A 12,952-nucleotide genomic window follows, 5' to 3' on the forward strand; every position below is an offset into this window, starting at 1 on the left:
TAAAGATGGATAAGAAAGTCACTATGCAAAGTAAAGATAGACATGTAGTGTGAAAAGCACCATATAATAGATATGACATGCACTATATAAAGTAAGGATAGATAGATAGATAGATAGATAGATAGATAGATAGATAGATAGATAGATAGATAGATAGATAGATAGATAATACATCAATATAAAGACAGAGAGACAGACAGAAGGGAAAGCCACTATATATTTGACAGACAAACAGACAGAAGTGTTGTGCCCGTGTGTACTGCAGTGTCCAGACGCTTACTGCCCACATGCGTAGCTTTAAAATATGTTTATGTGGCCTACACCGTTTGCCCAGCACCCTAGACAGATGATGGAGAGGCACTATATAACAGATAGATAACCTGTAACTGGCTTTAACAGGCAGAGACGTGCCTTTCTACCGATATCTCTAAGCAGCTTTAACAGACCACCTAGTCAGACCCCCTTAGCTGTCCTGATCGATTCTGTCAGGTCTTTAACTAACAGCTATTTGCAGGTCCCAAAGAAGCTTTAAAGAATTCATATGTGAGATTCATGCAGCTTTGTCTAACTAGACGGACCAACAAAGACCGGCTTGAGGTAGGTGGGCTGACAACAGTGAAGTGGCCCAGTATGAGTAAGCGAGTGACTGACTGGCACCAAAGTCCCGGGTCTGTTGCTGCTCTGTGACCGGCTCCCCGTGACTCTGACTTGGCTCATAAATGGCTGGACAGACATGGCCTTGTGCTCTCTGAGCCACCAAGCTTCAGTGTCTAGAAGTCAACCAGAGTTTGCCCATCCAGTTCCCCATTGATCTGCACCCAGCTCTACAGCCTTAAGGCGACTGCTCGGCAGATGAACAGCAGACGTGTATGAGTGCGGCCTCGTCCACGTTTAGTTCCTGCCATTTCCTTGATGGCCCTGAACAGGATTCAGCAGGTTCAAGAACATTATACATGTTATGACGTTACCAGACACCTCCATACCAAACATTGCCAGCTGTGACCTCAAGGGAGACACGAGACCCTCAGCAAGACATATGAGGATGACATTGTGGGAGCAGACACTGCAGAGACGCCTTACCTCGGTGGTCAGTGAAGTGCCCCCACTACTCACCGTGTTTGCTTGCTTTTCTTTGAGCTGCAGGAGCTGCTGCTGAGCCATCTGCATCCGCACAATGTTCTGTAGGAGCAGTCCGTTACCGAGCAAGGCATTCTGGGATAGACAGAGAGGGGACAACAATCAGGACCCGTCTTCAATGTGACAATCTGCCTTTTGCCTTGCAGGTATATCAAGCAGTGCGTGCTTTTAATGGTACTTACAAACTGACCAATCATGATGATTCTTTGTCATGATAAAATGCAAACTGGCATAATAATCAGTAAAGGCCTTCTATATGGCACCTTTCATCTTATTCCCAAACTGACCAATCACAAAGCTTCTTTGTTAAGGTAACCTAAGTACGTTTTGGCTTGCAGGTTTATCAAGTAGTTAGTGCCTTTGATATGGCGCCTTTCATGGTACTTCCAAATCGACCACTCACAACATTTCTTCATTATTGTAATCTGCCTCTTGGTTTACAATTACATCAAGCAGCTCAAGTCTTTTATATACTGTAGCACCTGACACTGCTGCTCTTGTATTCTGAGTCATGGCTGCTGCCAAAACTTCCAAACTGACCAATCAGGATGCTTCTTCATTATGGTAACCTGCCTTTTGGTTTGCAGGTATATCAAGCAGTACACGTCAATGATATAGCACCTTTTATAGTATTTCCAAACTGACCAATCAGGACACTTCTTGATTATAACCACCTGCCTTTTAATTTGCAGGTATATCAACCAGCATGTCTTTTGTATGGCGACTTTTATGGTACTTTCAAACTGACGAATGACAAAGCTTCTTCGTTATGGCAAACTAACTGCTTTTTGGCTTTCAGGCTTGTCAAGTAGTTCATATTTTCCATATACTGTAGTGCCTTTCATGGTACTTCCAAATGAACCAATCACAACATTTCTTTGTTATTGCAATCTACCATTTGGCATACAAACATATCAAGCCACACACGAGTTTGATACAAATAGCACCTTCCATGGTTTTCTCTATGCACCATGCAGGTGACAGAGACACTTCTGTAGACATGGGATGTGATTGCAGCACCGGAGTACGTCAGTGTTTATGGGGAATAGAGAAACACACTTGTACAACATGCTGCCTTATGCCCAGAGTGTGTGATTTATGTGGGGTTAAACATTTGACTCAATGTGGGATTATGGGTGGAGATAATGTTTACCTCAATGTGGGATTAGGGGAGGAGTTAAACCTCTTGGGTGGAGTTAAATGTTTGACCAAGTGTGGGATTATGGGTGGAGTTAATTGACTCAGCGTGGGATTATGGGCGGAGTTAAACCTCATGGGCGGAATTAAGTGTTTGCCTCAATGAGGGATTCTCTTTACTGTGCCCTGTTGCCTCTACTGTAAAGCACCAGTGCGGGCAAGACATATGCTAAACTCTAGAACACAATTTAGCTTGGCAAATGGACAGGTAGCATGTCGGTGAAGAAATAACTTTGACTTGAAAAATACCAAACTTCTCCTTTATTGTTAGTTTGCTCTACTTAGAGTGTCCGTATATTGTAATATGGAATAAACACAGTAAATTAACCATATGTGAAGAACGTCCTAGCAACCGTTTCTTTTTGTATTGTTTCAAAAGTTTTTTTATGTTTGCCATTAGTTATTAAGTCCCTGCCATTATACGCATGAGCATACAGCATTAGATGTGGCTTCACAGTTCACAGCGCTAATTATCAGAGTTGTGTTAAACTGTGTATGCTGACTGGTGGCAGGTGCCTTGGCTGTGTAGTCATCCATCGACAGGGGACTTGCTCAGCGGTTTTCCATCAGGGCAGACTGTCATACATTCATTTTGAGAGACCAGCTATGTTATATGGGTTGGAGACGGTGGCACTGACCAGAAAGCAGGAGACAGAGCTGGAGGTGGCAGAGTTAAAGATGCTAAGATTTAAATTGGGTGTGACGAGGATGGACAGGATTAGAAATGAGGACATTAGAGGGTCAGCTCAGATGGGATGGTTTGGAGACAAAGTCAGAGAGGCGAGATTGTGTTGGTTTAGACATGTGCAGAGGAGAGATGAGGGGTATAATGGGAGAAGGATGTTAAAGGATAGAACTGCCAGGCAAGAGGTAAAGTTGAAGGCCTAAGAGAAGGTTTATGAATGTGGTGAGAGAGGACATGCAGGTGATGGGGGTGACAGAACAAGACGACAGGAAGATATGGAATAAGATGATCCGCTGTGGCAACCCGTAACGGGAGCAGCTGAAAGATGTTGTGTTGGTAAGACACCATAGTTGTTTCTGCACAATCCATCCATCCTGAGGGAGTGCAAAAACTTCATGTACACGAGAAATGAAATGCCAGTTACGAACGTATGTGCTGCAACAGCGTATATCAAAATGACCCTTTGTCTCTTTTGATGCCTTTGATTAATTTCCTTCTGTGCTGTGTGAAATCAAGATAGGTTGTTTTTATTTAGAATTTGAGCACTGGGGGACACCATAGACCCTCTTATTTTGTGATTTTGTGAAAAACTGGCTGTGCAAAAATGTGGGTCTCCTTGTAAATTTGCTGATTTGAATGCCTGTCACTGCTCAATGCTGATTACTCGCAAAACCAAATTGGTTGCATTAGCTCATCAAGCCTTGAACTTCATAGACAGGAGTGTCCAGTCATGAGTGGTAAAAGGTATTTAATTTAATTGCAAGTTGAGTTTCCCTTTTGATAGACAGCATGGGATCCTCAAAGCAACTCTCAAAAGATCTGAAAACAAAGATTGTTCAGCCTCCTGGTTTAGGGGAAGGCTACAAAAAGCCATCTCAGAGGTCGCAACTGTCAGTTTCAATCGTAAGGAATGTAATCAGGAAATGGAAGGCCACAGGCACAGTTGCTGTTAAACCCAGCAGGTCTGGCAGGCCAAGAAAAATACAGGAGTGGCATATGAGCAGGATTGTGAGAATAGTTACAGATAACCCACAGATCACCTCCAAAGACCTGCAAGAACATCTCGCTGCAGATGGTGTATCTGTACATCGTTCTACAATTCAGCGCAATTTGCACAAAGAACATCAGTATGGCAGGGTGATGAGAAAGAAGCCCTTTCTGCACTCACGCCACAAACAGAGTCACTTGTATGCCAATGTTCATTTAGACAAGTCAGATTCATTTGGGAACAAAGTGCTTTGGACTGATGAGACAAAAATGGAGTTATTTGGTATTAACAACAAAGTGCTTTGCATGGTGGAAGAAGAACATCGCATTCCAAGAAAAACACCTGCTACTTACTGTCACATTTGGTGGAGGTTCCATCATGCTGTGGGGTTGTGTGGCTAGTTCAGGGACTGGGGCCCTTGTTAATGTCGAGGGTCAGATGAATTCAACCCAATATCAACAAATTCTTCAGGATAATGTTCAAGTATCAGTCACAAAGCTGAAGTTATGCAGGGGTTGGATATTCCAACAAGACAATGACCCAAAACACAGTTCGAAATCTACAAAGGCATTCATGCAGAGGGAGAAGTACAACGTTCTGGAATGGCCGTCACAGTCCACTGACTTGAATATCTAATATATGGGATGATTTGAAGCAGGCTGTCCATGCTCAGCAGCCATCAAATTGACTGAACTGGAGAGATTTTCTATGAAGAATGGGGTCAAAAATACCAAAATCCAGAATCCAGACACTCATCAAAGGCTATAGGAGGACAGCGTCGAGAGGCTGTTAGATTAGGAAAAGGAGGCTCAACTAAGTATTGATGTCATATCTCTGTTGGGTGCCCACATTTATGCACCTCTCTAATTTAGTTATGATGTATATTACATACTAGCAAAATACCCGCGCTTCGCAGCGGTGAAGTAGTGTGTTAAAGAAGGAAAGAAAAAGAAAAGGAAACATTTTAAAAATAATGTAACATGATTGTCAAAGTAATTGTTTTGTGTATTTGGCGGCAGCGTCACGAAGTTGTTTCCGTCTAGCTGCATCAGAAAATGTACCACGACGTCTGACACGCCTCCTTTTTACTGTTTTCTCACAGCTTGGATTGCTGCTGTCATAATCGGTTTGAGTCTACATATATTTGTAGCTCTGATGTGTGCATCAATGTAATCGGTGTACCAGGAAATCATGCATTGACAGAAGTTCCCCTTTGCTTGGAATGCAAAGTGTGATTAAATGCATTATTTTTTAACGCGTTATGGAGCACATGCATCGAAGCTTCTCAGCTGTGCTTGTGCTAAGAAAAGGAAAGATTTTAAAAATAACATAACACGATTGTCAATGTGACCTTTTGTAAGTAGTGCCTGGAGGATTCAGTGTATAGAAACTCTAGAGACAGCGTGTGTATTAACTTGTGGATTTTTCTGTGAGTATTGGTAGCAGCGTCACAAAGTTGGTTCCTCAAGACGGCGTTAGCCGTGGAGCTCAGCTCAGAGCGAAATGAGGTGAATGGGAGGGGAGATGATGACGTGACTCCCCCACCCGCCTTAACTGTCAATCCCCCCACAAACACGGTCTCTCAGAATTTGCATAAGCACACCCCTTCACCTACAATTTTAACTTAGTTACAAAGTGATCAAAACTCTCGTTTATATCCTGCGTCCTCTCATTAAACTTGTATCCCGCATTACCTGTGGGCATGTGAAACGCCAGCGGCAGCCTGTCTATGAACTTAATTTAAACTTTAGGTTTACATCGTGCTTTGTTTCCGAAGTAGCTGCACTCATGAATATGGTAGTATATGTCACTCGCTCGCTTCTTATTGTTTCGCTGCCATCTCAATTATAAAATGCATGTTTTCTTCAGCACTTTTTGGAGCTCTTCCTGGTTTTCTACGCACTGCATTGACAGTCAGTTCACGTGATTATGTGGGAGGTGTGATGATGTCACACGAAACTCCGCCCCCCACGGCCATCAAGCTTAACTCCATTACAGTATATGGAGAAAAATACCTTCCAGTTATGACCATTAGGCGTAGAATTTCGAAATGAAACCTGCCCAACTTTTGTAAGTAAGCTGTAAGGAATGAGCCTGCCAAATTTCAGCATTCTACCTACATGGGAAGTTGGAGAATTAGTGATGAGTGAGTGAGGGCTTTGCCTTTTATTAGTATAGATTATCTGTTAATCCAATAAACTTAATGTCACTGCTGAAATATTACTGTTTCCATAAGGCATGTCGTATATTAAAAGGAAGTTGCTACTTTGACAGCTCAGCCAATAAAAAAACAAAAATCCACAGATTAAGAGGGGTTCCCAGACTTTTTCATATGACTGTACCTGTTCTATCACTCTCAGGTCTCCCTCCTCTAGTCTTTGATGGCTCTTGACACTTGTCCCCTGGTGTCACTCTGTTTATGTCACGTATTAAGCTTGTTTTTTTTAGAACTGTGCAGTGTTTGTTCTGTTCTTGGGCTACAAACGTTTTAAGGACGTGGTATCCCTGAGCTCAGTCTGTCCAGCTGCCTGAAACCCACTAGGGATACATTGCCCCCTTTCCCAGGACCAGCCATTATGGTGGTCTCAATCTGGCCAGACTGCAATCAAAATCTTCTAGCTCCCTTGTGGGGGGGCAATGAATCTGATCTGTGTGGAGGGGGATGGACCCTGAGCCTACACTTTCCCCAACTGGGGCTCCACTGTCTGTCTCACCAATGTGAGGCTGGCTTTGTACCCCCGAGGATGCCTCAATATGCCATAAGCCACCTCCGGCTTCATAATTATGTGACAAATTTTTCACTTCGGGGGTCTTTAGCTGTGAAGCAATGTGACGGATTCATATTTTTCCATAAACTTCACTATGGGGTTTAGGGAATGTCCTTGTGAAACTGAGCACACATAAGGGGGCTTAGAGAATGTGCTTATGGTAGGCTGAAGTGTTAATGAGAAACCAACTCAAGTCAATGGTCAAGAATATTAAAATCTTTACTGACTCAGAAAGAAACCACAAGCATAGAAGAGATGGGGAACACTATAAAGTATACCTCCCAATCTACGCCACGAACCACGAAAACAACTAAACTCAAAGAGCAGAAACATTTACATGAAATAAGAGGAAAGCCCAATATGTAGTCAATGTCAGTGTCATCAACACCTGAACTCGCGTAACGATATCAGAACTGCACCTCAGCAATGCCATAGTCATCATTTACTGTACTAAGAAGCCACATTCATAACCATACAGTTATTGTGCCCCTACAGATGAACCAAAAACCCCTAATTTGCAGAATGACAAAGATGACAAGACACTGTGAGCAGCAGGGGGTGTTGCAGCACCTGAAACCCCACACACAACCACCATGACAACAAGTCCTGGGTTTATTTATACAAACACTTTATAAAAAGGCTTTGAAAGTCACAAAAACTCAAGTGTTCTTCTCCTTCTCTTTTCCCCTCTCCTTCCACTCCTCCAGTCCATCTTTGCCCTTCTTCCACTTGACTCCAACTCACCTGGATGAGGTCAAGTAGCTTCCTTAATGCTGGACCTAGGAGAACCTCTGGTGCCAAGGCACTGAATGGCAGAGGCACTTCAGGGTCAAGTGGAAGTCTCATGAAACAGGGAGTTGTTCTCCTTGTAGCGCCTTCTGGCAACACCCAGTGAGCCCGGCAGGGTTGTCCCTAAGGATTACAAATCCCATGGATTCCTATGGGTGTCCATACTAGGGCTATGCCAGAGAAGCCCTGCAATCTGTTGTACTGGGTAGGGAACTGGTCTTGGCAGACAGACTCCCCCAGTCCATCCATTAATCTTCCACCATGACTGTGATAACATTCAAGCACTATCCTGGCTAGGATTTGTCTCTGTATGCAGTGTCCATCCATTATGGTCTCCTGTCCGAGACAGGAATTGCCGTTCATCTCATTCAGGGTGCCAGTCCATCCCTTAGGGCACTTACATACAAATATGAAAATCAAACTTGTAAAGAAAAGTAAACATGGATGTGTGGAATTACAAAAGTGGGCAGAATAAGAAATGAAACAATCAGAAGTACAACAAAAGTGGGAGAGAAATCTAAGAAAGTATATGGAAAGTAGATTGAAGTGTTATGGACATATGAGGAGAGACAATGAATATGTGGGAAAAAGAGTGATGGGAATTGAGAAGAGAAAGTGAGGGAGGCCAAGGCAGATGTGGATGGATCAAGTAAAAGAAGATCTGAAGGAAAAGGGCTTGACACAAGGAGGTGAAGGAACAAGCTGCATGGAGAAGGTTGGTAAAGCACATAAACACCACACAGAAGTGGGAAATGATGAAGAAGAAAATAAATAAAGCAAAACAAAATCGGAAATGAACAATAACACCATGTGACAATGTCTGGAGACAGAGGACACCTGACACACCACTGCATCAAACACATTTTGAACATTAAATCTAGTAAAGATTACCAGTATGAAATATGGAGATCACTGAAGAGCCGCTGTCTCCTAAGAGTTAACACCATTTATGTAACAGCATACAGATGTCCTACCTTGGTTTTATTCATCAATTAGTGTTTAACACATGTCTGGATGTCATCCTAAGATGCAGTCAGGCATCGAAATTCTTCTCATACCGCACAGGAAACGGGGCTGATGAAGCAAAAATTCATCCCGACACTAAAAATCATTCAGCTTAAAACTGCAGAGTGTGTGCCTAACATAAACTGATACCATCTTCGAGGCCTCAGGGTCAAACGTCCCATTCCTGGCATTCTTTTAAGTTACACAACCTTCTAAGGACGCCCTGCACTTTGATAAAAAAATAACAATAAAGAAAAAGAAAAAACATACACCGTGTGTGTGTGTGTGTGGAAAGCACCCTGCATTGTTCCTGTGCCTCTTCACCTGGAGCCTCATGCATAACGCCGTGCGTAGAACTCACACTACAACATGACGTAAGCACAAAAGGCGAAATGTGCTTACGTACAGAAAAATCCAGATGCAGGAATCTGTGCGTTTGGCAACTTCTGTGTTTTTCCGCTCCATAAATCCCGGTCAGCGTGAAAAGTAACTCACGTGTACGCGCCTGCTGTCCCGCCCCAGCTCCTCCCAGAATTACGCCTCTCTGAATATGCAAATCAATATAAATCACCCTTAAGCTCAGTGCTCTGTGCAAAGACAATGGGAAAAGCACGGGGGAAAATAACAATTTCGGCGAATACCAAGTGGAGGCAAAGAAAAATGTACTATTTGTTGGTTTAAACAGTGGAATAAACAACAAAAGGAAGCTGATCGAGTGACATAGCGTGTCCAAGAAAACTGAATGCTCAAGTTCACAAAATCGCACAGTGCCCGAAATAAAAAAGAAGTTGTCAGATATCAAAGTCGCCGTGAAAAGGCCAGTCATAGCTCACCGTCCGAGTGTCATATTAAAGCTTATTAGGGTACAGAGAAAAAAAAATAGGTACACAGTGGGGAAAAAAGCACGAAATGTCAACTTCAATCTCGAAATTTTCACTTTAATCACGTAGTTTATTTTGTCATTAAAGTAGAACACCATAAACTTCATCTTAAAATCGTTTAATTAACCAGTTTCTCAAATCACATCGTAATTAAAGTAGCACGTTAAATGCTTTGTTTTGTATTTGATCTTCTATGTGTCTTTGTGTGTGTGAATCACTACTTGCTTCTTAAACCGGCTCTCTTCCTCCAACTGGACACAGAATCCATTACATTCGTGATATTACAGCTCTCTGAATAACTAAAATACTGAGATGTATACGTGATGTCATTTTCATGATGATAGGAGTTAAAGCACTCCTAAACATGGAAACACGGTGGTGCAGTGATTGTGCGCGACCTTTGATAAAATAATAATTTATTGCAGCAGTACTCGGGGGCAGCTCTATGCTCGCAGCGGCCCTGGGCAGAGAAAGAATCGGTGGCTCCTTCGCCCGCCAATGTCAATATGGTAGCTTATGCACGGCGGATGGCCACGTCCGTTGCAGACACTGCATAGCCGTCGCGTGCTCAAGACACTTTGTCGAAATTTGCTGCTGCATTTTTAGCTGTGTTGTTATTTTCTCCTTCTGTTTTATATTCAATATATATTGGCGTGGCGGACCCTGGGATTTGGCGGCCCTATGTAGGTGCACAGTTTGCACACGCCTAAGGCCGCCCCGCAGTACTGTCTCTTTCAAACGTACTAACCTCCCATTCCTGTCCTTCCTTTTCTTTCTCCAAGTAACCAATCGCCACACAATCAGCTCTGTAATAGACGTTAAGCCATCTGTAAGCTTAGCGCTGATTCTTCAAAACTTTTAAGGAACACTGAAATATCTTCTTAGTACGTGTTTAATTATTCTGTCCTTCACGCCAGTCCCAGTGAAGCATACAGTGCGAGGCAGGAACAATCCATGAACAGAGCGCCAGATCCTTGCTAGTGTAGCGACACCGTGTCCTTTAATTATTAACAATATAGATTATTTAAATGAAGTTAACATTTTATCTGTATAATACAATAAACATATTTCGCTGCATTGCATCTTAAAAATGATATCGTCATCATATGTAAATACGCACTTTATAAAGTGGCTCAGGTTGTGTAATATTATAGCTGTAGTGCAAGTTTACAGTGAGGTGATTATATTTATAAGTACAAACAGTTCTACAAGGTGCAATTGATGGACTGATGGAGTGCGTTTAGAGTTCTTAGGATGAAACTCTTTCTGAACTGCGAGGTCCGTACAGGAAAGGCTTTGAAACGTTTGCCACGTGAGAAGCAGTTCAATAGACAGCATGGCTGAGGCAGCGTGTGCGTGATGCTGTGTACTGATAATTCTCTTTCCGATCAGCTGCTCTGAGTGGTGCAGTGAGAGTAATATGGAAAAAGATGATCCGCTGTGGCAACCCCTAACAGAAGCAGCTGAAAGAAGAAGAAGAAGAAGAAGAAGAAAACGGTGCAGTGAGAGTAACAACATTAAATCAGCTATGGTATTTAGAATAGTTTGGCCAGTCCGTGGACCATTATATTGTTACAGGTTAATTACAATCAGATGCATTAAACTAATAAACAATATGCAGTTAATTTCAGTGTACAGTATTTATAAAGCCGCGTCAGGAAAAGAAAGATGACCACACAGGAACAGTAGCACTGCTTTGACGCTGGGTGCCGCCAGTCTGCAAAACCGAGCGGAGAACTTGCGTACAACAAGGTATGAGATACCGTGGAAAAGTGCATGGCTTTACGCATGTATAAAGTTTAGGTTTTATACATCGTGATTTGAACGTGGAAACGTTCTTACGCAACATTTCTGTGAGTACGCACCATTTATACACGAGATCCTGATGACTACATACCAATGGCACTTACGTCTCGCATCATGAAGACCTTTGAGAGGCTGGTCCTGCACTATATGAGTCCTCTTGTGGTAGACCACCTGGAGTCACTGCAGTTTGCCTACTGGACAAAGACTGGAGTGGAAGATGCAATTCTGTCTGCTCCACAAGGCTGGAGAAAGTTGGCAGCACTGTGAGGATTCTACTGATTTCTCCAGTGCCTTCAATACCATCCAGCCATCCCTGCTGAGGGGTGAACTCAGAGATATGCAGGTGGATGAGCCGGTGGTGTCCTGGATGATGGACTATCTGTCAGGCAGACCACCATTTGTGAGACTCAAGGACTGTGCGAGTAACACTGGAGAACCACAAGGAACAGGCCTGTCACCTTTACTCTTCATTCTGTGATAGTGCCAAATACAAACACAACAGCAGATCATGAAACGTGTAGAAATTCTCAGATGATTCTGCACTTATGGGGTCTTCTAATAAGGGGGATGAGACATAGGAGAGGAGTCAGGGGGAGGACTTTGAGAATTGTCTGCCACTCAATATCAGCAAAACCAAAGAACTACCTATTGACTTTCACCGCACTAAAGAGCCTCTGTGTCTGGTCACTAGTCGGGGAATGGATGTCGAGGTGGTCTACTCCTTCAAGTACTTGGGGGCCCACATTAATGACAGGTTAGACTAGGCTTGGAAAACAGAGGAACTATATAAGTTCACAGCAGGCTCCTCTTCATTAGGAGATGGCGTTCGTTCCTTTAATGTCAGAAGCGAAATCCTTCACTTCAACCCCAACTCTGTGACATCACTTCAAGAGAGGCCACCATATCAGTAAACTAATTAAAAGGGCAGGCTCAGTTATAAGACACCCTCTGGACCCTCTGGAGGTCGTAGAGGAGAGAATGAAAACAAAGCTGAGTGCCACTATGAACAGTGCTGCACATCTTAACTGACTTCAAGACTTACAGACAACAAATCATTCAGCAAAAGTGTGTCAAAAAATGCTATGGTGGCTCCTTTACACCAACAGTAAAATGTCTGTCTAGTGCCTCACTTGGACTGTGACAGCCAAGTCAGACGCTTTCTTTATTCTTAAATTTTCTTTTTTAAAGTCATTCTGTTGTGTGTTCAGACTATTGTGTGTGTGTATTTATATTTATTTATCTATATGTTTATGCATTTATTTATATAGGGTGGTCCAGATCTAATTACGCAATTTTCATTATGCTATAACTTGTTTATTACATAGAAAATCACCCGAAAAATTCCGGACCATCGAGAAGTGTGCGAACTGACGACATGAAGAATCGTCTTCACGCCGAACTGGAATCGTCCCCGCATAAATCAAAGCCATCCAGACGATCTGCATAATTAGATCTGGACCAACCTGTATAAAGAGCTTCTGTAAAAAAAAAAAAAAATTTGTCTGGAGACAACAAATAAAGTTTGTTCTATCCATCTATGTATTCACCTGGACACCTCAGCAGAAGGTGGTTTAGATTACTACGCAGCATGCATTTCATCAGCCCAACCACAATGTCCAACAAATGGAGTTCTCTCTTTATGTCCAGTAAACCATGGATTTGAGACCACTGTGAGGTGGTGCCACCAGGCCGACTG

General features: G+C 42.8%; 1 protein-coding gene across 3 annotated transcripts in view; it reads right to left on the reverse strand.

The window, feature by feature from the left end:
* raver2 (ribonucleoprotein, PTB-binding 2) overlaps positions 1-12,952 on the reverse strand; it is a 79,029-nt gene that overhangs the window by 18,948 nt on the left and 47,129 nt on the right. For 2 of the 3 annotated variants that reach the window (XM_039734834.1, XM_039734833.1), the window contains exon 5: positions 1,114-1,212. The exons of the other annotated variant lie outside the window; for it this stretch is intronic. In XM_039734834.1, coding sequence (XP_039590768.1) covers positions 1,114-1,212 — 99 coding nt within the window. The remainder of the gene's footprint in view (positions 1-1,113; positions 1,213-12,952) is intronic. 3 annotated transcript variants of the gene reach the window in all.

Source organism: Polypterus senegalus, chromosome 14 (genome assembly GCF_016835505.1).
Source record: "Polypterus senegalus isolate Bchr_013 chromosome 14, ASM1683550v1, whole genome shotgun sequence".
NCBI classification, from domain to species: Eukaryota; Metazoa; Chordata; class Cladistia; order Polypteriformes; family Polypteridae; genus Polypterus; species Polypterus senegalus.